Here is a 24,303-nt window from a genome sequence, read left to right on the forward strand (position 1 = left end):
CCCTACCTTGTTATGTGCTGCTGAAGACCAGGGTCTGGGCTCTCTTTGCTGGCTTTTGTTATGATCAAGTGTTAAGATTTCCCTTACTGGATTCTGTGTCCATTGAAAAGGCTGAAGTGACGGACGTCGATGTGTTACATAGACCAAACATGCATAATGTGCCACGAACGCTGGCTACTGGAAATAGGAAGCTACTTGTCTCTTCCTTGGACAGGATGACGATGGTTTCTGCAGCCTGCTTTCCCAGGCACTAAAGCATAGACAGAAATAGTGTAGACATGGTCATCCTTTCTTGTTTTGTAACCCGGATCTAGGCTTTGTCAGGTAGGAGCCATGCTAGTGGTTGGGCTGGTAGTTAAAGCAAAGCTCAGACTGTCAGAAATAGTATTGGATGGCTCGAGTGTGAAGACTTTTGTGGGAAACACCCATCCAGAGATTAGTGATGAGGGGAAATGAGTGAGGCCAAGACATGCTGGCATCAGCCCAGCTTATCTGTTAGCTTCTGTAGTCTGACATCAGCAGCAGAAGAGCTGTTGTCCTTCAGCATCACTGTCTAAGCTACCTGCTCTAATACCATACAAGATGCTCCTACAGCAAGAAAATCCTTTGGAGCCCAGACTGTTGAGCAGCAGCAGGAGGAAAAAGTAACTGCACCAGATATCTGAGCACGCCAACTGTCTCAAGTCCCATGGTATTTGTATCAGCTGAGGGACAATATCACAATTCTTCTCTCTCTGAACTGACACTACATTCAATTGAAGGCAACGTTGGCAGGAAACGTAACCTACCCCTCGTAATGATCTCTGCTTCTCATGGGCAGCAGGCTGTGGAAGGTGGTAATTCCACACTGCTGTAATGGTGAAGCAGTGCTGGCTGCTGGAACATGTGCAACTGGAGCCTCTGGAGAACCGGATCGGCCCGGGCTGCGGGGCTGCCAGCCACCAGCCACCTCGTCCTGCCTCAGCTGCCTGCTGGCCCTCAGCCAGAGGCATGAGGAACCCGAGTGCCTGTCTGACAGCCATGGTCCTGCTGCTGGTTGGAGAGGAACCAAGCAACAGCCTCTGCTGCCGGAGCGTGAGGCTGCAGTGATGGGCTGGGATGGGGATCGCGCAGGTGGAGTGCTCATACATCTGTCTGTACCATATCTAGCAGGAAAGTAAGGCAGTTGTGCTCGGAGAGGGATGTTTTGTGCCTTCGCAGCTGTTTGCTTCAGTGGCTGCGAGTCAGAGCCCAAATTCTGTGTTGAATTTCTTCATTTTAAAGAACCTAGAAGGGAATTGAATTGGGCACCTCCAGATGTAAGAATTCCCTTTTTCTGTGGGGGAAGAACTTTCCCAGTCCAGTTGCTATTACGGTCTCTGTTGCTGTTTCTACCTGCTGCAAAGTGCTTTCTTGAATCATCCAAGCATGATGCTGAGCAACAGTCCTATCCCATGTGGTCTCCAGTCAGGGAAGAGAACTTCCTGCCTTGCCAAGGTGAAGGTATAAGAGAAAAATACCAGTTCTCCTGGAATGTGGGCTTCAAATCTGGGTAATCCTTTGCAGTAGGAGAATGGGGGCTAGAGTAGATGTCCTTTTACTTAAAATAAGCTCCTTTCACATGAGTTCAGCTTAACTGAATTAATTTTAATTAGATAAGCCAATGCAAGTTTTTTATCAAGCCTTGTAGAGTCTTGCATAGTCTGAGGCAGGAAAGCAGCTTTGTTTGTTGTACAAACTTGGTTCTTAAATAGTTCCTTTCTTGAATTCAACCAAGTTTCAGGTGTTTGGTTTGTGTGGCTTTGGGAATAAAGGAACCACACATCCATTGCTTCTGTTAAGTAGGCATTCAGAGGAGTAAGGAGTATAGAAAGGTTGGACTTGTGCATTTAATTTTGGACTCTTAAGGCATATAAGGACTGAAAGGAGTCTAAAAGGAGGAGGGGAAACCTGTTTCAAACCTGAGTTTCAGTGATGATAATCTCTCTGCACCTTGAAACACTAAGGGAGGAAGAACAAAGGGGCTAACGGTGCTGCTCTGCACCCAAGGCACTGTTTCTTCTTGGGGCTCTTTTTGTCAAGTTAAATTGGTGTTAATGAAGATTGTTCATCTGATACTAACAATGCCCCCGCCTTGCTGCTTTTGGCTCCTGGCATGTCACCATCTCATTATCTTCTGGGCTAGACAGGGCTTGAACGTCTGATGTATAAAACAGGCGGATTTTCTTCCTCCAGAAAAGCTATTGGCCGTTTTTTCTCCCCTAAGTGAGATAAAATGGCACGAACCCAGTTCTGTTCCTTTTCAGGTCACTTTTCAGTGTCTGAACATGCGCTTCCTCTGTACTTTCTGGAAGTCCTACATTTGTTCTGACCCGCAGGAATTCTGGCAGCTCGCTGGATCCTCCTGGGCACCAGCATCGAACTTTGCTCTTTGCTTTCTTGCCAGTGCTGTTTCTTGCTGGAGCTGTGAGCAGCATCTTTCCTCAGATGTCAAGGTGCTCTCTTCTACTCTCAGCTCAGCGAGTATGGAAAACACTCAGTGCTTTGCTCAGTGGAGAGAAGGGACGGGATCCAGAGCGTCCTGGGCAGGCTGGAGAGGTGGGACTCTGTGAACCTCATGGAGTTCAACCAGGCCAAGTGCAATGTCCTGCCCCTGGGTCAGAGCAATCCCAGCGCAAACCCAGGCTGGGGGAGACTGAATGGAGCAATGTGAGAATTGGGGTGCTGGTGCAAAAGCTCCCCACGACCTGGCTTCGGTGTGCGCTTGAGCCCAGACACCCCCCCCCCCCCCCCAAGGGGTTCGGCTGCACCCCCAGAGCGTGAGCAGCAGCTCAGGGAGGGGATCCCTCAGGGAGAAGAGAAGGCTCCTGAAGGGGAGACCTTAGAACAGCTCCAGTGCCTAAAGGGGCTGCAGGAAACCTGGAGAGGGGCTTGGGACAAGGGCCTGTAGGGACAGGCCAAGGGGAATGGCTTGAACCTGCCAGAGGGGAGACTGAGCTGAGCTCTTAGGCAGAAGCTCTTCCCTGTGAGGGTGCTGAGGCGCTGGCACAGGGTGCCCAGAGAAGCTGTGGCTGCCCCATCCCTGGCAGTGTTCAAGGCCAGGTTGGACACAGGGGCTTGGAGCAAGCTGCTCCAGTGGAAGGGGTCCCTGCCTGTGACAGGGGTTCGAACTGGAGGAGCTTTAAGGTCCCTTCAACACAAACCATTCTCTGACTCTAAGTGCTGTTATGTTGCACTGCTTTGTGGTAACCATAATCAAGTTCAGCAGTTCTGTATTTTGCTGACATGCATCCAGAAATCTTGATTTCTGAACGTGAAGATTTTTTAAATTGCTGTTATTTTTGAGTAGGCTGGGCTGTAGGTGAAGCAGTCACAGTGAGCGGGGCTGGGAGGCTGATGGACACCAGTTGTGCTCCAGAGGTCCAGAGAGGACTAATCCATTCCACCTGCCCTGAAAGAGGAAATGTGTTTCTGTTTATCCTCCCATTCACGAAACAGCAGCTGAGCTTTATGGTGCTTCAGGTACAGCAGCCTTTTACCACAGACTGGGGCTTGTTCTGGGCCAGGTTTGCCCTGGCTTTTGTTCCAAAGCGCGCTGTTTGCAGTGCAGCGGTGTTAGCAAGGCCGCTTCTCATGTGCTGTGGCAGGCAGCGTGCAGAATGATCTCCAGGGGTAGTGTTTGATCTGCTGGCTCTTACATTGTTGTGTGGCCGTAATTCTCCAGCAGCTCTTCCTTCCCCAGCCTCCTTCATCTCTAAACCTCTCCTGCACCCTGTATCGGTGGCTTTTCCCTTTCCACTGGTGTTCAGCGTTTCTTTAGGCTGTTCTCCTCATGGATTTGCCTTAATTTTCAGCAACATTCCACTGGCACGCTTTGACACCTCTTCATGGATCTGTGTCATCGGTTTTCCTTGTGCTCTGCTTGACAGGTGGATTAGGCTTGAAAAGGATGGTGTTCCTTGTAATAAAAGAGCTGTAATTGAGGTCTTTGTTCTAGTTTGCATCCTACGGCTGCAAGCCCCAGAGGTGCTGAGACGCTGAAGAGCGTAGTCTTGCTCTCAAAGACCCAAGAACAGGATTTCAGTGCTCCAAACTGAGCCTAGATGAGGATGGCTCCATGTCCTTGGGGTGTGGATGTGCCCCAGCGCACCTCTGCAGCTTGGCAGGCCACTGGGAACTGTTCCTCTCACCTTGCAGTTGGGGGATTTCTGCTAAGCAGTAGGGATGGCTGCAGCTGATCAGTTGGGTTAGCTGTGTCTTGTGCCATGGGTGCAGATATGGGCATCTCATCAGATGAAATGTGCTTGCAAGGAACCACGTGGCTCTATGACCACCACCATCTCTTGGAGAACAGTACATCATTCCTGCCCCAGGGTCGGTGTTGGAATGGCAAGGGAGCAGTGCCATTGTTCACAGGTATTGGCAAAATGCACCCTGGTTGATGAGCAAATGGAGCAGGGATCTAAGGACATTGTTGGGATAAACTTAAATTTTGGTCCTGACTTGGTGGTGCAGGATTGGAAGAGGGAGAAGGGCTGCATGGAAGCTGCCTGGAAAGGGAAAGAAAACAGAGTGCAGTGGGTACTGCATGCAAAGGAGAGACCATTGCTCATAGAATCAGCCAGGCTGGAACAGGTCTTTAAGATCATCAAATCCAACCATTACCCCAGCACTGCCAAGGCCACCACTTTTGACTCTGAAGATCACAGAACTGCACTGACTGACTAACCAGGAGCAAGCTAACCTGGCTGAGTATCCATCCTATGGACAGCCCAAGAGTGTATCTTGGTGTTGTGCCCCAGGAAGGCCAGCACAGGAGCTACTGTGTGTCAGTTACTCTCTTTGCTGGGCAAACAGAAGTGATGGGGAGAAAAGCAGGTCTGGAAAAACCCCATTATGTGATTTCTTGCTGCTTGAATCCATTGGAGTAACAACCAGTCCCAAAACCCCTGGTCCAAAACAAAGAAGCAGCCAGCGAGCATGCAGTGTGCTGACAGAGCATGAGCGTGGGAGGAGAGGTGTGACTGCAGAAACATCCATCACAATACTGTAGCATCCCGGGCTGGTTTGGGTTGGAAAGGACTGTAAGACCATTTAGTTCCAACCCCTGCCACGGGCAGGGACCCCTTCCACTGGAGCAGCTTGCCCCAAGCCCCTGTGTCCAACCTGGCCTTGAGCACTGCCAGGGATGGGGCAGCCACAGCTTCTCTGGGCACCCTGTGCCAGCGCCTCAGCACCCTCACAGGGAAGAGCTTCTGCCTAAGAGCTCAGCTCAGTCTCCCCTCGGGCAGGTTCAAGCCATTCCCCTTGGCCTGTCCCTACAGGCCCTTGTCCCAAGCCCCTCTCCAGGTTTCTTGTAGCCCCCTTAGGCACTGGAATGCCAGCATAGGAAGTGGTTGTTCTGGTTAGCAAACAGCAAAGACGTGCTCCTACTGGGGAGGGGATTTTATACACGTCTGACCAGAAGCTGCAGCTGATTTTACCTGAGTGGGGATTACTTATTTGGCTACTTTTGTTACTGCCTTGTAGATAAACCTGCCTTCTGCACATACTTCACAGATGCTGATGTGGTTGTGTGCTGAGCTGGACTTCGGAGCTGATCCAGGCTAAAATGGTTTTGGCTTTATTTGGGGGGCATTTTGCTGCTTGACTTTACCTGATGTGTTCCTTGGGCCAGCTCTTGTGCAGGAGCCTTGTATCCTGCCACTGGAGAAGTGCCACAGGGACAGGAACAGGCGGTAGAAGACAGTTGGACTGGCTTCCTTTGCTCGTAGAGGCAGCTTAGGACAGATATTCCTGCAACCGTTTGCGTACAGAAATAATCTTCCATGCTCCACGTGAGTTGAATGTCATTTCAGAAGCGGCCACATGCTGCTGATGTATGAGAATGAGATCGGCGCTATTAGAAATACACCCTGTTCCCCAGAGATCAGCCTGTGCAGTGCTGCTCTTTGATAGCCTTGTGTTTGTCAAAGGCCTCACACCTGAAAGGGAAGACCCATGTTGGCTCTTGTAGAAAGGTCTTCAGTGGGGTGTCACATGAAGTGGGGATGGAAGTGACCTGATGGGAAATGTGGGATGCCCCAGGAGAAGTGGCTTTTTAGCTGGAGGAAGCTTCTTTGAAGCGCATTGGATCCTTGCTACGTGTTTTCAGATACTTTCTGGATGGCATTTTGTTGGCTGCAGGTGTCTTGGATTGATAACAGCATGACATCAGCTCACCGTGAGGCTGATGCAGTTTGGAGCATGGGACATAAACAATTTGAGTGCTGAAGGGGACCAAGCACTTGATGGTGAGGAGAGCCAGATGCCTTCCCCAGGCTGTTACAGACCATCACTACTGCTGTGATTGTGGAGAGGTCATGAAATGACCCATCCGGTGTAGCACTATGACAGCAGCATAGATCCAGTGTGTTATTACTTGAGGTTTCTGTTATGTAGCTGTTCCGACTGGAAATGTTTTAAGGCCTGACTTAGAAGAGGATCTTAATGACCAAAGGGAAGAAGTAAATTGTGACAAGCGACTGTCTGGGTGGAGAATGGATGAAGGGCAGCCCTGAGGAGAAGGACTTGGGCTGTTGAGTGAGGAGAAGCTCCCCATGACCTGGCTTCAGTGTGTGTGCTTGAGCCCCCAGAGCGTGAGCAGCAGCTCAGGGAGGGGATCCTGCCCCTCTGATGCACTCTGGGGAGACCCCCCTGCAGCCCTGATCCAGCTCTGGGGCAGCAGCACAAGAGGGACCTGGAGCTGTTGGAGCGAGGCCAGAGGAGGCCATGGAGATGCTGCGAGGGCTGGAGCAGCTCTGCTCTGGAGCCAGGCTGAGAGAGCTGGGCTGGGGCAGCCTGGAGAAGAGAAGGCTCCTGAAGGGGAGACCTGAGAGCAGCTCCAGTGCCTAAAGGGGCTGCAGGAAACCTGGAGAGGGGCTTGGGACAAGGGCCTGTAGGGCCAGGCCAAGGGGAATGGCTTGAACCTGCCCGAGGGGAGACTGAGCTGAGCTCTTAGGCAGAAGCTCTTCCCTGTGAGGGTGCTGAGGCGCTGGCACAGGGTGCCCAGAGAAGCTGTGGCTGCCCCATCCCTGGCAGTGCTCAAGGCCAGGTTGGACACAGGGGCTTGGAGCAAGCTGCTCCAGTGGAAGGGGACCCTGCCCGTGGCAGGGTTTTGGAACTGAGTGAGCTTTGAGGTCCCTTCAACCCAAACCGCTCTGGGATTCTGTGCATTTCACTTGACATGCCGGGTCTTTCTGCCATGGTACCTGTCACCTTCCCAGGCCTGTGGTGGGTTCTGTGCTTCCCCTGCTAATGGTGCTCTCTGTGCTGTGCCCAGGAATGCCCGAAATGCCACGTCACCATTGAGAAGGACGGGGGCTGTAACCACATGGTGTGTCGGAACCAGAACTGCAAAGCAGAGTTCTGCTGGGTGTGTCTGGGCCCCTGGGAGCCCCACGGATCTGCCTGGTGAGTCCGGAGCGTGCTGTGCTGGAAGCGATGGAGCTGGGACACAAACAGCACGATTTGGACTGACATCTGTGGCATCTCTGTCCCCTGCTGCAGGTACAACTGTAATCGCTACAATGAGGATGATGCAAAGGCAGCAAGGGATGCACAGGAGGTGAGTCCGTAACCTGTAGTGTTGAGGGGGGTCACCAGCCCTGTGGTGTGCTTTCTCTAAACCTATAAAAATCCCTGGATTTGGGCACGAATCCAGTCGACAGTTACACTCCCCCGCAGCTTTCCACTCTTGCTTCCTGCCAGAAAGAAACTGTTCAAAGCCATTTTAACCCAATTTAAAGAGCATGTTAGCTCAGTTGTTATCTGTCGTGCTGCCTTGCCTGTTTTATAGCAGCTCTTCACATGAAGTCATCATAATGCCGTGGGTCTGAGACAACGATCCTCACATCCTGCACGAAATGCTCTTTTCTGTGACGTTCTTAATGTGAAACCTGAGGTGTTTAAATGCAGCAGAGCTTTTGAATATCAATAAAAGAAGGCTTCTGTTGTGCCAATAACTATATTTGGAGGCTTGACGTTGAAGAAATTGTGGGTGAAGTTGCAGCTGCGTTAAGCTGTTTGGTGAATAAGGATAGAGCCACCCATCTTTTAAATGGGCAGGGATTGCATTGTGTGCTGCAGCTTGCAGAAATCCCTTTCCTGCATCTCTGTTATAGCCAAGAACCAAAGGATTTCCTGCAGCCCTTCCTCCTGCAGTTAGAGATGTCTTTGGCTGATCCGTGCTGCCTCTGCACAGCCACAACATACAGGTTTAACTCTGCCCCTGTTGTCCTTTCTTTACAGCTCGTCTGTCAGTGAGGAAGAAGTAAGATTAATAGCTGTGGACTGAGTCATCTTGGTTCTCTTGTACTATTTAGCACATGGTCTCTTTCCCCTGCTTGTAATCAGTGTGGTCTAAGCAACCTAAGGTTGTCCTCTGAACACAAGCACTGTAGTTGTTTAATTGGAGTTCCTTATTAGCCAAGCCCCCACCCTTCAAGAAACAGGAAATGTGTTTCCCACTGCTTCTTATGACACTGGAGCATTTAAGTCCTGGAAGGCTGAAATTCAGAACTGGTGGGGCTCAGGCTGTGTGATTCCAGTTACCTTCAAGGTTGGGAGTGAGGATGTCGCAGCCCCTCTAGGAAAGCGGCCACAGAACAGGGAGCTGCAGCAGGCCTGGCCTCTCATCTCTGCGTGTCAGCAGTGCCAGGGTTAACAGCCTGGCCAGCCTCAGAGGAGAGGAAACACCTTTGGAAAGGAAGCTGGTTCTTGGGGTCAGGAAGAGCCCTGTGAAGGAAGGGTTTACTTCTCTTGCAGCCAGTACTTTGTTTTAACTCTTCACTTTCTTTTTCCCTAATGGGAATTAACACAGCGATCCAGAGCAGCCCTGCAGAGGTACCTGTTCTACTGCAACCGCTACATGAACCACATGCAGAGCCTGCGCTTTGAGCACAAGCTCTATGCTCAGGTGAAGCAGAAGATGGAGGAGATGCAGCAGCACAACATGTCGTGGATTGAGGTGCAGTTCCTGAAGAAAGCAGTCGACGTCCTCTGCCAGTGTCGTGCCACACTCATGTACACTTACGTCTTTGCCTTCTACCTCAAAAAGAATAATCAGTCCATTATCTTTGAGGTAGGAGAAAACACAGTTGTCAGAAGCTCAGATTACAAAGCTAAGGAAGGTACAGTTCTCATGCTGGGGGAAGCTGTGGTCCCTGGTTTTGCCCAAGTGAGTCTTGTCTTAATATTCTGTGGAGCAAAAGTTAGAAGTTCTCGAATCCTGTGCTCAGCTCTGGGCCCCTCACTACAGAAGAGACATTGAGGGGCTGGAGTGGGGCCAGAGCAGGGCAGCGGAGCTGGTGCAGGGCCTGGAGCACAAGGGTGATGGGGAACAACTGAGGGACCTGGGGGGTTCAGTCTGGAGAAGAGAAGGCTCAGGGGGGACCTGATCACTGCCTCCAACTGCCTGACAGGAGGATGGAGCCAGGAGGGGCTGGGCTCTGTTCCCAAGGAACAAGGGATGGGACAAGAGGAACCGGCCTCAAGCTGCACCAGGGCAGGTTTAGATGGAGCTGAGGAACCCAGAGGTGCTCAGGCATTGGAACAGGCTGCCCAGGGCAGGGCTGCAGGCACCGTCCCTGCGAGTGTTCACACAGCGTGGAGATGAGGCCTCAGTGCCATGGGTTAGTGGTGGCCTTGGCAGTGATGGGGAATGGTTGGACTGGGTGAGCTTAAAGGGCTTTTCCAACCTGGTTGATTCTGTGATTCTGTGTAGCATTATCTGCTGGAAGAGGAAGCAGAGTTACAAGATGCTGTCCCCTGAAACAGGAAAGGGAATGAGGTTCTGAACTGGCAAAAAAAGTGTTAAAGCTTCAGTCTGGCATTTTGACTTTACCTGGTGTTGGCTTTTTTCCAAGAGCCCTGCCATTACAATTGCACGGGAAGGTCTAAATATGGAGGCCAAATCTGATTGCAGGTGAAACTGTGCTGACTGTTTATGATTTAGAGCAGTCCTTTGCTGGTCTCTGTGCAGAAGCCCAGCAGGATGCTTCTGTGCCGTTTGCTCGGCAAAGGGCACACACAGCTGCTGAGCAGGAGTGCAGGCTGTGTGTCAGTGCTGCTGGGCAGGTACCAGGAGTTAGGAGAGGCTTTGCTGGCAAAAGGGACAGAATGAGACATGAAAGAGGCTGAGACAGCGGGGCTGGGGAGCCTGGAGAAGAGAAGGCTCCTGAAGGGGAGACCTTAGAGCAGCTCCAGTGCCTAAAGGGGCTGCAGGAAACCTGGAGAGGGGCTTGGGACAAGGGCCTGTAGGGACAGGCCAAGGGGAATGGCTTGAACCTGCCCGAGGGGAGACTGAGCTGAGCTCTTAGGCAGAAGCTCTTCCCTGTGAGGGTGCTGAGGCGCTGGCACAGGGTGCCCAGAGAAGCTGTGGCTGCCCCATCCCTGGCAGTGTTCAAGGCCAGGTTGGACACAGGGGCTTGGAGCAAGCTGCTCCAGTGGAAGGGGTCCCTGCCTGTGGCAGGGGTTGGAGCTGGAGGAGCTCTGAGGTCCCTTCCAACCCAAACCAGTCTGGGATATTGCAGATCTAGGAATACATAAGCCTTAATGGTAGATATGCAGGTTCTCTTCTAATAAATGAAGAAATCTCAGCTTTTTAGTCTTGATGCTCAGAGCAGGTTACTTGAGCATTACTCTGTACATTATGTTATCCTTGTTTTCTTTCAATACTGATTTCAGATGCATTGAGGAAAAAGGAGTCTTGCTTTCCTTAACCTCCATGCTCTTTTTGTTTGTTCTTTTACCCCTGTCTTTGCAGAATAACCAAGCAGACTTAGAGAATGCTACAGAAGTGCTTTCTGGGTACCTTGAGCGAGATATATCCCAAGATTCGCTGCAAGACATAAAGCAGAAAGTGCAGGATAAGTACAGGTTTGTTGTCTGAATAATCCTTTACCTCAGAGCTGCCTGTATTCCCATCCCGTGTGACAGGTAGTGGCACGTGTACTTGCCAAGCTATGGTTTCTGCAGAGTCCCATCCCTGGGAAGCTGTTTGCTGTTGGCCTTCTGCCATACCTTGTGATCATCAGTCAGCCCCTGGGCACCAGAGAACAGCAGTGGTGCTGTCCCGCACCAGGCCCTCATCCTCAGTGGTGAAGCCCTCACGCAGATGCTGGCAGCAGGATTCTGTGTGCCCTGGCTGGGACCAGCCCTTGGGCAGATGGCAGCCTCCAGGGAGAGGCTCCAGCACTGCCTTGTAGCCACTCTGCTGAGCAGTAGCGGGAAGATTTAATCCCATAATGGACAAATCTTGTGACCAGAAGCTGCAGCTTTACATACAGTGCTTTCCTTGCACAGGAGTGCGTGGGAATGGCCAGGACCAAGATGGGACCTGCACAGTGAGGGCTGAAGAACAAGGAGTGACTTTATTATTCCAGGCTGACAGCTTTGGCTTAGGATGAGTTGCCATGAGAGAGCAATCAGCTCTCTTATGTATCTGGTTTTGGTTCATTTCTGCAAAAAGTGGGTGTAGAAAGGCTGTCCTTAAGGAAGAGAGAGGGAGCAGAGCAGGATCCAGGTGGCACAAGTGCCAAGGGTTTTCACATTCCCAGGGGAATCACTTCTCCACAGTGGAAAAATACAAAGCTGGGAATGCAGATGAGTCACAGGATTAGGGCTTGTGCTTTTGAGGCGTTTTGCCAAAGTCACTGAATTTGTTATGCCTTGCTTAAGGGGGAAATAAAGCCAAAATAGGGTGAGCCCTAGTGACTAAGGGACTCTGGGGAGTGGCAGTAGCCATTAAGGTGTGGTGGGCCTGTGGCTTGTCCTGCGTAGCACAGCTGGGGCTGGAAAAGCCTTACCAGACCTTCTCCTTTGAGGTATTTTGTGATTAACCCTCTTAAGACAGCCATTAAGTTGGTATCTCAGATCAAGCTGCATGTTCAGTTAAGTCCTCTGAAACTGGATGCACTTCTAGGCATAGCAACAACTATCCAGAAGAAATTAAAACCTAATAGAGCCTGAATTGCCTGAAAACACAGTATCCCAAAACTGCTTTCATGTTTCTGGCATGAAAGTATGCAGCTGTCAAGCCTGTGCAGGTCCTGTGTTAACTAGTTCAGTCATGTCTCAGTCGTGTCCTGCACAGTGCTCTTTGTGTGCCAGTTATGGCGTAAGACTGGGACTGAGGACATTGTTGACGTGGGTTTACAGAGCTCTGGGAAGGTGCAGGACCTGACCCCGTAGCTGGTTTGGTTTGAGCTGTTTCAATCCCTTAGCTTGCAAAGACACTTCCAGAAAGTGGGATTAAACCCCCCCAGCAGTGTCTGAAGTTGGGAGAGCAGCAACAGTGCATGTGTGCTGTCACATGCTTCAGAAGGTCAGTGGGACTTCGTGTGTGATGACTTCTGTTATAAGAGCTGATAGCGGTGAGAAGAGGCAGAGCAGTTTCACCCACATAAACCTGCAGGAAAATGCACAATTCCCAGCAGGAACCAGTAACTTGGCGGTTGGCTCCTGGTTTCCAGTTTCTCCCGTTCCAGCCCAGAGTGGTGTGTTGTGTGCTGCTGATCCATGAACTGGCTCCACAGCTGGGCCGTGGGAGCTGTAACTGAGACTTGTCTTGTCCCCTGCATGCCTAAAGATGCTGGAGGCTTGGATACCACCACTGGAAGGGGTTTGATTCGGAAATGCTGCTGCTTATTTATCATTTGCTCTTTGGAACCTGAATACTTTAAATGTTTCTCTGCTTTTTATCTTTTTAGTTGGCTAACGCACCCGAAATGAACATGGCATCTTTTGATATGTTCCTATGATATCACTTTTCCTCAGTATCATTGATCCTGGTAGGACTGTACCTAACTCTGGGATCAGGTTTATCTGCAGCTTTGTTGAAATGAGTGTAGGTGGGAAGACCCTGCAAGGGTGTAGTAACCCTCTGAGAGCCAGGAGTTGCAATGTGAGGTAACACTTGCACTCCATCCAGTCCAGCAACCCTTTTTGTAGCCAGCAGGACTGCTTCCATCGCCACTGGGATTCTGGAGGGGGAATGAAACTGAGCTTTGCCCAGCCGGCCTCATGGTTTTTGTCATCCTGCTACAGCCCAGAGTAGGCACCAGCCCATCTCTGAGGGAGCTTAAGCCTGTTTCGGGTGTCACTGCTGCCCCGTGCTCCAGCTTTAGCACTTAGCAGCCGTGGCTTCTTCCTTTTCCAGTTGTTAGTGGCGGTTTCTCAGCTGTAGGGATGCTTTTGCATGGGAAGCTCTAAATTTGCATGCTGTTTTTGCAGCCAAGGACCTGGAGCTGAGTGAGTGGAGTAACTCAAGTCTTAATTAGTGCCGTTAACGGGCTACGAAGGCCCTTCTCAGGGGGATCTCCTCTTTCGGAAGTGAGGCTTAATGTAGACTTGCACTGCTGGCTGCCAGGGCTGAGCCGTGGTTCCTGACGTGCTCCCTCTGTGCTCTTCCTCTTTGTCCCAGATACTGCGAGAGCCGACGAAGGGTTTTGTTGCAGCACGTGCATGAAGGCTACGAGAAGGACCTGTGGGAATACATCGAGGACTGAGCCCGGCCCCGCATAAAACGAACTCTGAAACCTTTCCCATCTCTAGAGTGCTCATGCGATTCCAATAAACACACACAAGGCGCTCCGCCTGTTACACCGCTGGTCTGTAGTACTGGGATTCTGTTTTGTTAACAGAACATTTAAGTAAATTATATTGTAATAAAAAACAAAGGTAGATAACCCATTGTACAACAGTATTCTAGGCGGCCAACACGCGTGTGACAGACGCACTAAAACGAAAAACCCTCCGACTTTAACTTGTAACGTAGCTTCATTCTCCAAGCCGACTCCTTTTTTCTTTTCTATCTTTCTTTTCCTGTGTGTAGTACAGATGAAATTTAAACCAGTTTCTTGACACTGCTTTTCATGTCCAAACCAGCCATTTTGATGTACTTTGGTAAGGGGGGGAAGGCTCTCCTGCCCCCCTCCTCCTCCTCTCTGCCACCCACGTACATGGATGAATGTGGATTTGGCTCGTTGTAAAGGTGATTTTGGGGAGGGGAGGAGGGAGGGGTACACAGCAAGGAAGAAAAAAAAAACCACAACAAAAAAACCTTTGTATATGACTTTTAAAACAAAAAAGAGGACAACACAGTATTTTTCAAAGTTGTATATAGCGCATATGCATGGACAAAGAGCAAGCGTGGCACGTGTTTGCATAATGTTTAATTACAAAAAAATATTTATTCTTTAAAAATCTTCAAGATTATGTCTATTTGCTGTGCACTTTCTTTCAGTTTGGTTTGGTTTCGTTTGGTTTGCCCTGGGCTGGGGGGGGGAAGCGTGTGCTGCTGCAGTGAATATCCACTTTAGTCCGTTTCTTACCGGAAGGCTTTTCCCAGAGCAGTAGATTCTCCTCTTCCTTCTGTGTGTGTTTCCATCCGCTGCTGGCACCAGCCCTGTCCCCCTGCGCAGCTCCTGGCTCTCAGTGACCCCTGTGCAATGCAGGAGCGCTGTGGTTCAGGGTGCGTTTTGCCTTTTCATCTATTTTCTTTCCTCGTTTTGGCCCTGGATCAATACCTGCCCCAGTGCAGCTCCGCTGTTCCCACCCGTGCACGCCAGACACGTGCTCTGACCCCAGAGGAGGGGTGTGTGTGGATTTAGAGTTCTAATTCCAAGGCAGGAAAAGGAAGGGGTGTTTCTGCACCGCTTCTCACAAGACTGTGGATCTCCTCTCTCTCCCCCTCTCATCTGTCAAAAGGACCCTTCCTTCCTGTTTGAGTTTCGCTTACATTATAACGAGTCGTAACGTTGAAAAGGAAAGATGGTTGAATTGTCTTTGTGTTTGTTTTGGGCTCAATCCTGTCCCGGCAGGTATTTACCACTCCATCTAGTGCAGCAGGTGTTGAAATCAGCGGGCTATTTTTCAATGATCAGGGGACAGAACTCATGAGTTAGCTGCTGAGTCCATTTCTATGATTTCTGTAACCAGAGCTATGTTAAAGTAAACAAGTGGTGGTGGTTTTATTAAATTTACTCCTGTATAGGACTTCCTTTTGTGGTATTTTTCGCCAGGTTAGCGGCCTCGAAGGCTTTCTGCCAGCTGCGAGGGGGAATCGCCTGCAAAGAGGTGAATGAAGGCAGGGCTTAAACACCAAATGTTGCTTCATCTGCCTCACCGATGGCTCCCATCACTTCCAGTGATGTAGTTCGATCCCTCTGCACCTGTTTTCCCCTTCAGCCCTCCCAACACTGGCCTGTTTTCCTATGGGATTCCTGTGGGAGACCACAGCTGCTTCAGAGCCTGCTTGGGGCCTGCTGCTCTCTACCTGCAGGCACTGGCTCCTTGGGCTTCCCTTGGCTCGCAGCTCCCTGTCAGCGCATGAACACGTTCTGGAAAGCTCTGTGCCCCCCGGAGCGCGGGGGTGACCTGGCGGTGGGTCCACAAAGGCTCCCTGGTCTGATGGCAGACCTTGAGATAATGATAATTAAGCAGATAATGGCGGTTCACCAGCTGATGCTGTGGGAGCGCTGCCCGGCCCCTCATCCCTGGACAGCGCCAAGGGATGAGCCCTCCCCGCACCTCCGCGCTGCCGCCCGCCCATCACCGCTCCCTCAGGCACCCCCGGCCGGCGCGTCCCGCCTCACCGGCGGCCCCGTTCCCCCTGGCACAGCGGGGGAGCCGAGCAAACCCTTCCTAATAAACGTGTATGGTCCTGCTCCATTCCTGACGTGATCGCTCTTCACGGCGGACCCGCAGCGAACACAGACGGGGATGCTCCCGCCGCCACCTTCCCGTCGGGCCTAGCGCCGGGCGCCTCTATGGTTGTCCCGGAAGTGCTTCCGCGGGTGTTGGTAACCATGGTAACGGGGCGCTCGTTCCCGCTGCCGGCGCCATGGCGGAGCCGCAGGCCCAGGCCGCACCGGTGAGGGCCGCCACGGTGAGGGGCGTCCTGCCCCGGGGCTGCGGGCGGGGGGGAGGCTGCGGCGGCGGGAGGGGCGGACTCCTGAGAGAGGGGTTGAACCTGCGCACGCTTGGTGCTGGAAACGCAACGGGAGCTCAGCCTTGGTCCGGCTTTCAGCGGGGTGGCTGCTGAGAGCTCAGCCTCTCGCGGCTCCGTCACCGGCCTGTGTTTGCTTCACATGCGGAGTTAAATTAACCAGGTGTTACATAGGTAGTCATAGAATAATACTTTGACTTACATAATGCTAATAGATCCTACCTGAGAACCCGTACTTGTTAAAGAGATGTTAAGGTACCTCAAAGTACCCTTTTTGGAAGGGGAAGTGGTTTTTTCCTCATCTTCCAGAGGTGCACTGAGAAGCTCAGTGTGACATCCAGGCTGTAACACATTGATCCCAAGGCAGGGGTTGGAACCGGAGGAGCTCTAAGATCCCTTCCATCCCAGACCAGGCTGGGATTCCATGATTCTAAATGACTGTCAAAAGCTCTTAAGGAAAATAAATGGTCTTGGAATTATTGGGACAAAAATCCTCTCGTGGATAAGTATCTTTGAAAGGTGAGAAGGAATAAACGCTTCTGGTTTTGTGGTGGTTCGTGCAGCCCTGCAGAGCTCCGTACCAGGTCTGTGGTGATGAAAGCGTGTCCAAAGGGCCCGGGGGAAGCAATGGCTGGAAAGCTGTTGAGGTGAAGGAGGGAAATGCAGGGAAGTGTTGGCAGTGCTGAGTGACAGGACTTGGAACTGGGATATTGTAAATATCTAAAACCTCAGGGGTTTGTGCATCTTATTGCTGCTTAGGAGCGAGGGGTGATTCTGTCATACAGCAGATAGGCCACATTCTGTGACATCGACTCAGCCTTGTACTCCAGGAATCAGAGAAATGAACAAAATGTTGGAAATTATGAAGATATAAAACCTCGCCTGTGTCCATCTGGGTTATTTTCCATGTTTCAGACTGCGCTCAGGATCTCCCATCCTCCCCATCTCCAGTCAGCTAGAAAGTGTTCCCAAAGCATCGCAAGCATCTCCCAAGCATCTCCCCTTTAAAAGCGTATTTATGAGGGAGAGGGAAGGTGACACAGGCCTGCGCAGTCCTGTTGTGTTTGGAGAAGAGGAGTGAGGAATGTCTTGTCCCCAGGAACCTGGAAGTGAGAAATAACACCAATTTCCTGCGCATTTCTCTTCTGCAAAGGCTCAAGTTTGGATGCAAAGACAGAAGAACATATCAAACGCATTTGTTTTCCCCTGGCTGGGCCCCTGCTGGTCCATGACATCGGGGCAGTGTTTGCAGGTTGAGGTTGGCTGCTGTGTGATGGGACGTGGCTGCGTTACCTGCCTGCGGCCTCAGCTGGCTCCCCAGGAACAGCTTTGTTCTAATTAACTCCCCATGCATTTTATAGCAACTGTGTTTGAGGTTTGCCTCTGTGATCTCTAATTGGCATCTTAACCGCTTGAGTTCTGTGTTTGCGAGGTAGGGATTGCTTTCTAGAATCCTAACAAGTAGCAGTGAACCTATGGAACGGGAGTGTGCTCAGGGGACTGGAGCACCTCCCATATGAAGACAGGCTGAGAAAGTTGGGGCTGTTCAGCCTGGAGAAGAGAAGGCTGCGTGGAGACCTCATAGCAGCCTTCCAGTATCTGAAGGGGGCCTATAGGGGTGCTGGGGATGGACTCTTCATTAGGGACTGTAGTGATAGGATAAGGGGTAATGGGTTCAAACTTAAACAGGGGAAGTTTAGATTGGATATAAGGAGGAAATTCTTTCCTGTGAGGGTGGTGAGGCACTGGAATGGGTTGTCCAGGGAGGTTGTGAATGCTCCATCCCTGGCAGTGTTCAAGGCCAGGTTGGACGAGGCCTTGGGTGATATGGTTTAGAGCGAGGTGTCCCTGCCCATGGCAGGGGGGTTGGAACTGGATGATCTTAAGGTCCTGTCCAACCCAAACCATTCTATGATTCTGTGATTCTAAAGCAAGTGAGGTTTTTAAGGAATGACCTAGCTAGGCTGGGGAAGAGCAGTGCTTGGCAGGGCAGGCTGTGCCTCGCAGCAACAATGCTATTTATATCCTTATTTGGGATTTGCCAGTTGTCCTTTCTGATTATTTTCTAGAACAGATCTTCAAGAAACCTCCCCTGGTGTATTTAATACTCCTCTTTTCTGTCTTTTCAGGTTTCTTCATTGCCAGCGGCTACAGAACGTCTGAAACCCCATCCTAAGAAAGGTTTGTTTGAAGATACAGTTGTGTTTCTTGGGCAGGTTGATTTTAAGATTCCTTTTATAGTGTGGGCAGCTCTCTAGTAAGAAATAAATGTCCACTGGGAACAGACAGGACTATTAGACTGTAAGCTGCTGAGTACGAGTGGTTCTTTCTAGGGTCTGTATAATCAGCTCAGTGTTGTTGCTGCCTTACTTATTGTACCTACAGCCGGAATCATGTTTGCTTGTAATCTAAGAGACTGTATATTGTATGGTGTATATGCTAATGACTTGGATATACATTTAGCTCCTTAAGCTATAAGAGGGTTTTGTTCATTTTAGGGTCTTCTTGCTATAAAAAGGATCTTGGCAAACTAATGCTGCATCTTGGTGATTTTTCATGTTGCATGTTCTAAGCTTTGATTTAAAAGGAATGTGCAGGTGAGATGAGACCAGTCAGGTTGTAACTGCGTTTAATTATTGGTTGATTGGCTGTGGTGAAAACAGTTTAACTCGGTCCCAGTTACTGTTTTCAAATCCTGGTTGAATATGAACTGGAACAGGAACAATTTCAGTTACTGGTTGAAAATGTTAGGCTGAAGCTTGATGTTTTCCCAGACCCTTTACAAAGCCTGCAGCACAATTTGGTGTTGCAGCCCCTCCTTTCCCCTTTTCCCTCGCCCTTGTGGTGTAACTCATCCCAGTGCATGTGATGAGCACACTTCTTGGTGGTACTGAGCTGTGCACACATCCCTGTACAGATCCGTCCACTACAGAGATTTTTGTGCCTACCTAAGATGAACTTTGGGTGTTTTTCTGTGGCTTTTCCTTTATCAAGTATCCAGAGGACCCCATCAATTCAGATTATAATTAAGAGTGTTGCTAGAACCCTGATGCAGTGCCAGTCAAAACAGTGTTTCTTTTCCCTCACCTTTTAATGCAGGGAAACTCAGCTGGGGAGCGCTGTACTTTGGCCATTTTCTACCCTGAATGTGTGATGTGCCCACTGGAGCATGGTTTGGGAGGAGATCTTCCATATTACTAAATTCCTTGTGGTGGAAACTGCCTCAGTGATCACACTGGCATTCAAAAGGAGTTTGTTTGGCAACTCCAGCAGTCTTTCATGGTGGGGTGAGGGTTATAAACCAACTCTGCATAATTCATGAATGAACTGAGTAGCTGAAAAAGAAAGATGGTGCCATGGGCCTCCCAGACACGCTCAGGAGGCATCCACCACCAGCCACCTTCCACCTCCTTCTGTTGGTGTTCACCCATCTGGGGAAAACACCAGAGGGGAGAAAGTAATGAATGAAATCCAGTTACTTGTGGCTCTGGATCTCTCTTTTATACTGATATGACTCTTGACTCCAAATTAACTACAGTGAAGACAAAAAGTAATCCAGCCTGTGACTTCTGTAGTTCTCTTTTCTGTCTCTTAAGGTAAACTGAGGCATCTCCAGTCCCAGTCATACCTCTGAAACAGAATGCCTTGGAAGCCTTTGTGCTTTGCTGTTTAATACTTGACTGTGTTGCCTTTAGCTTAGTGGGCAGAAGCTGATTTGAGCTGCCTGATGGTTAATCTCTAGGAAATGAGGGCAGCAGAAAGATTTGTAATGGGGAGTGATGTAACAGTGTCCTTTGTGTGTGGGTGTGATGCTGGGGTCATGTAAGAGAGGAGGGGAGATACTGAAAGTGATGCTATATGTGCTTCTGTGGGGTTTGGCAGCAAAGAACAGCATCCTGTTCCCATGACAGGCTTTTGCTTTGTTTTGTTTTAAATAGGATTTTCATAGGATATCTTAATGAAGTGTCTTATCCTATTTTAGTTTGCCTGAGGAGAATCCTGGTGAAATTTAAGGAGCCAGGCAAATGTACATCAGTTCTGTTTGAATAAACTTGTTTTAAACTGACGTTTTTGAACCCTGGTAGCTTTCTGGTGCAGCAATTTGCCTTTTTAGGTTTACACTGTATGCCAGAGACAGACTGAAACCAGCATTAAGATCTATGAACTACAGAGATTATCTGGTAAAATATGGTCTCCTATGAAGTTTAGTGTGAATGAAATTTTGCCCAGATAGAGGATGTATTGCAATAACTAAACAATGTTGTGCAGAAATGTAGCAGAGTATGACCACGTCATAGAATCAGAGAATCACAGCGTGGTTTGGGTTGGAAGGGACCTCAGAGCTCATCTAGTTCCATCTAGCCTCACCTTTACCTGCTGCTCATGCTCTGGGGGTGCAGCTCAGCACATGGTGGGGGGGTTCTGAACTCAGGCACACACTGAGGCTGGGTCATGGGGAGCTTCTCATTGACCAACACCCCAAAGTCCTTCTCCTCAGGACTCCATCCAGTCTTCCCCAGCCTGTGTTTGTGCTGGGAATTGCCCCGACCCAGGGGCAAGACCTTACAGTTGACCTTGTCACTGCTGAAGTCCTAACTTTAATCATCACAGTGCTTGGATTCAGATTATATCATCTTTGCCTGTGTTTGTACTGAGTAGGGCAGAGGCATTAAACATGTTCCTATGGACATGATCTCAAGTTTGCAAGGAATCATGTGAATGATGGAAGGCAGCTGTGAGTTCTGTGCTTAACCAGGAGGCACGGCAGCGGACGTGTTCTCAGTCTGACCTGTGATGCAGATGATAATATGTTGAATAAAGTTGAACTGGGAGATCTGTCAAGTGGCTTCCCTTCACTGTTGTGTTGCTTTACTCTCCTGGATGCTCCTGCAATCCTGTGTGTAAATGAAGGCAGAGCAGAAACCTGGAACCAGTGTTTTCAACCTCATTTTACAACTCCTGAACAATAACTTGGAGTTAAGAGGTGGAATTTGCTCTTGAAGTAGCTGCTGGGGTCACTCTGTTGTGCAGCTTTTAGGCTGCAAAGGCCCAAAGGGTTGGGATTTCAGAGAGCCTCTCTTGCAGGGAAGAGGATGAGCGTCCAACAAGCATATCAAGGGTCAGGAGCAGATTGTGGTGGTGGTGGTGGGGAAAGGTGTTGTACATGGTGATAGGATGTGAAATCTCTACATCTAGCAATCTAAGGGGACCAGTAGAAGGTAAGCCCCTCAGAGTATGTTGTGGCTGCACTTGGTGACTGTCATTACTCAGCAGTTGACACGTTAGGAGCTAAACCCACTCATTATTTTGTCCTTTCGCCCCGTGGGGAGAGCTGCTCTCAAAATCAATTCCCTCTGTTGCTACCTTGAGATCCATAACTCTGCCCAGGCTCATATTTTGTCCCCAAGCAATTAATGGTATAATGAAGGGAGCTCTGTGTCTTGAAGCCATGTAGAGTTACTGTCATCCTGCTGAGATGGGGGGTTAATCTCCCTTCTGCATTCTAAATGAATTGGATGTTTTCCAAACTGGTTTTGAATTGCAGTAAGCTGAAGATTCCCATCTTCCCACTTTCCTGTGGCCACGTGGGCAAATCAAGCCATTTTGGAGTATCTTCTGGTAGTGGAGAAGTGCTTTTACCACTTGTTGATTTTTATGGAACACAACTTGAATTTATTTCCCTTTACGGTGGAAAAACGTATTCAGAAGGGAAGCTTTGGGCTCCTTTTAGTCTCAGAACAGTTCAGAGGTTAATGGAACATTTTCAAATGCATTTGGATTTCCACACAAATACCAGATTTTGTGAGGTACAGTGATGGCTTTTTAATAACAGGGTAGGAACCTAAAGATGTGTGTGTTGTAATAAATAAACCAGAGCAAAAGTAGTAGTTTTCACCTGAGAACTTGGGCTAGAAATCCATTAGACTGTGAAGAAGGCTGAGTTGTTACCAGCCACCTTTATGTTTGTCCAAGGAAGGGTCAGGTAGATAACTGTCAAAGCAAAAACCTTCCCTTTGTGAAGTAGAAAAGCATCAGCAGGGATTAAGTGTTCTTCTCGGTCCTGGGCATTGGGATATTTTAGGGATGGTTTCTAGGTATGTGTTTTTCTAGAGTCTGAAGCAGGGAATTCTGCCTTGGATTAACTGTGACCTTTGGCAAAGCACTTACTTTGTTGGCTTCACCTTGGAGCAAAGTCAGCCTCGTGTCTGGATGTTTCAAGGATGGTGTGAGTCTTTGTCTTATATTGGGTTTGGTGAATTCCACTTCAGTCTCATATAATTATGATCAAAACTAGCAAAAATGTCTTGTCAGGCCCGCGTGGGTCACTGAGAGGGAGGAAATGAACTTCTCCCTGCTTTTATTACACTCTCTCAGAGGCAAAGTAAGGTACTGACTTGAGATTTCAACAGCTGATGAGGTAGGTTTATCAGGGATAAACACGTGAGTGCTCAGTGTCCCTTTGTAAGTCACAGCAAAGTTTGATTAGGTTTGGATGTTGCAGATAAATAGTAGAAATAGGGAAGTGTGTGATGTGTGTGTGTGTGTTTTGAAGCTGTGGTTGTATCCTGTGCTTGAGCTCAGTGGTAATGAGGGTGTTCTTTGAAGCTCAAAGTTACCACGCTTCTACCACACAGAAACGTGGGGTTTGGGTACAACACCGTGGTGTTTTGTATCTTACCAGGGTAGTTTCTTTTGTTTAATAGATTTTATTCTCAAGCAGTATGAGTTACTCTTGCCCAGCAAAATCCCACAGCAGCATTAAGCTCAAATACCATCCTGTTCATGTGGGTGCTCGTTCTTGAAGCCAAGGGTGTCATCCATGGGTTGTAATAGGAACTAATTGCATACACTGCTTTGATGGGCAGCGAAGCAGGCTTTATCTGCTGCTGAGATGCTCACAGTGCTAAGCCATCCCAAATGTCACTGTTAGGTAACATCTAACTTTCAGGTTATGCAGAAGGAGAAGTGGCTTTTTATGGTGAGTCCTGTGCAGATGGACAGCTGCTCTCTCTGGGCAGCTCCTGCTCACACAGATGAAGCAGTGGGGATGCCTCCTGCTGCCACAGATACTTTAAGGGGTCCTGTAAGTATTTGAATGGCTCGAGTACTCCAAGGAGCAGGAGATGTTCCTACCCCGAGGAGCTGATTCCATGTGCTTGCAGAGCTGATCATTTCTGAATTCCTGATACATTTTCTGAAATCAATAGAAATCCATTCTTGGAGCCAGCTTCAAAGCTGCCTTTGAACTTGTAAGAGTGAAGCTGCCTGAGAAATCCTGATAAAAGCAACCCCCTTGAGTTAAATGAATTAATACTTCTAAGTGTGTCAGAAGGAAAAGCTGTTAGTGGAAATGTTGTGGTTGGAGGGGAGCAGATACAGTTCCTGTCCCTGTATGTACCGCAAGCCAAGGTCTTTTACCCCATTTGAACCTACAACCTTCTGGGAAGAAAATGGTTTCTAAATAACATAGGTTAGTGGGTAATTACAATGTTGTTTTATAGAAGAGACATTGATGCTTTCCTCTCTCTGCCCTAAGTGGGTAGTAGTGCTGTGTATATCTTGTTCAGGACCTGATACAGCTGTTAGTTTTGAATAGTGACATTGAAAGAATGAATTATCATTCTTGGGTATTTCACTTGTATAATTCACTCTGCTTCATCCTCTTCTTCCCCCCAAACCAGCCCAGTAATCCCTGCACCACAAACTGATCACGCTGAAGTTTGAATGTGCTGGCACAGCTCTGCCCTCTTGTGTGTGTACATTAATATCCATGACTACAGGAACAGGGAAACCTTCGCAGGGACAGGCTGGTAGCACTGAAATTTGAGTGCTAGTTTCTAAATCAGAAGATTTATAGCTCCAGTTCCAGCATTACGTCTTTTGGCAGATCTCAACCTACTTATTTCCTCTCTGTAAAGAGGAAAATCTCTATCTGCTTCTCAGGCCGGTTGCAAACTGAATGACAAGTGCCATCAAAGTGCCTTTTGCAGACAGTGAGTATAACCTGAGTGCCTTTTGGTAATTAAGAATCACAGCACACTGGATTAGGCTGAGGGGGAGTACAGTGGAGTGCAGTAGCTCAGCTTTAGAGGGTCTGACTGTCCTATTGCAACATGTTGCTTTAGCATCACATTTGAATTGGTAAATTCAGGTTGTGCAATTCCTTTGAAAGTCAAGGCAAGTTTCTGTTGTATTTTAAAGCATTCAGCTTCTGCTGGCATCCTGCTTACAGGTAAAATGGCATCTCCCAGTGTGGGTTTAAAAATAGTTGTATAAAAATAGTAAGTGACAGGTTTAGGAAGGGTGGGATCCATCTTCCTGAACTGAGATACCTC

The 24,303-nt window shown here is 49.2% G+C and overlaps 2 protein-coding genes across 3 annotated transcripts in view; both read left to right on the forward strand.

Moving 5' to 3' along the window:
• Positions 1-14,235, forward strand: part of ARIH1 (ariadne RBR E3 ubiquitin protein ligase 1) — a 60,597-nt gene extending 46,362 nt beyond the window's left edge. The window contains exons 10-14 of the mRNA XM_061349943.1: positions 7,301-7,431; positions 7,528-7,585; positions 8,840-9,100; positions 10,784-10,896; positions 13,442-14,235. Coding sequence (XP_061205927.1) covers positions 7,301-7,431; positions 7,528-7,585; positions 8,840-9,100; positions 10,784-10,896; positions 13,442-13,526 — 648 coding nt within the window. The 3' untranslated portion in view covers positions 13,527-14,235. The remainder of the gene's footprint in view (positions 1-7,300; positions 7,432-7,527; positions 7,586-8,839; positions 9,101-10,783; positions 10,897-13,441) is intronic.
• Positions 14,236-15,779: 1,544 nt separating this feature from the next.
• BBS4 (Bardet-Biedl syndrome 4) overlaps positions 15,780-24,303 on the forward strand; it is a 43,562-nt gene continuing 35,038 nt past the window's right edge. Inside the window, exons 1-2 of one of the 2 annotated variants that reach the window (XM_061349944.1) lie at positions 15,780-15,907; positions 18,097-18,148. In XM_061349944.1, coding sequence (XP_061205928.1) covers positions 15,863-15,907; positions 18,097-18,148 — 97 coding nt within the window. In that variant the 5' untranslated portion in view covers positions 15,780-15,862. The remainder of the gene's footprint in view (positions 15,908-18,096; positions 18,149-24,303) is intronic. The other variant, XM_061349945.1, reaches the window with a different exon arrangement.

The sequence above is a fragment of the Neopsephotus bourkii genome, unplaced genomic scaffold (assembly GCF_033783945.1).
Source record: "Neopsephotus bourkii isolate Nb327-2 ecotype Australia unplaced genomic scaffold, CSIRO-AGI_Nbou_v1 NB_463, whole genome shotgun sequence".
NCBI classification, from domain to species: Eukaryota; Metazoa; Chordata; class Aves; order Psittaciformes; family Psittacidae; genus Neopsephotus; species Neopsephotus bourkii.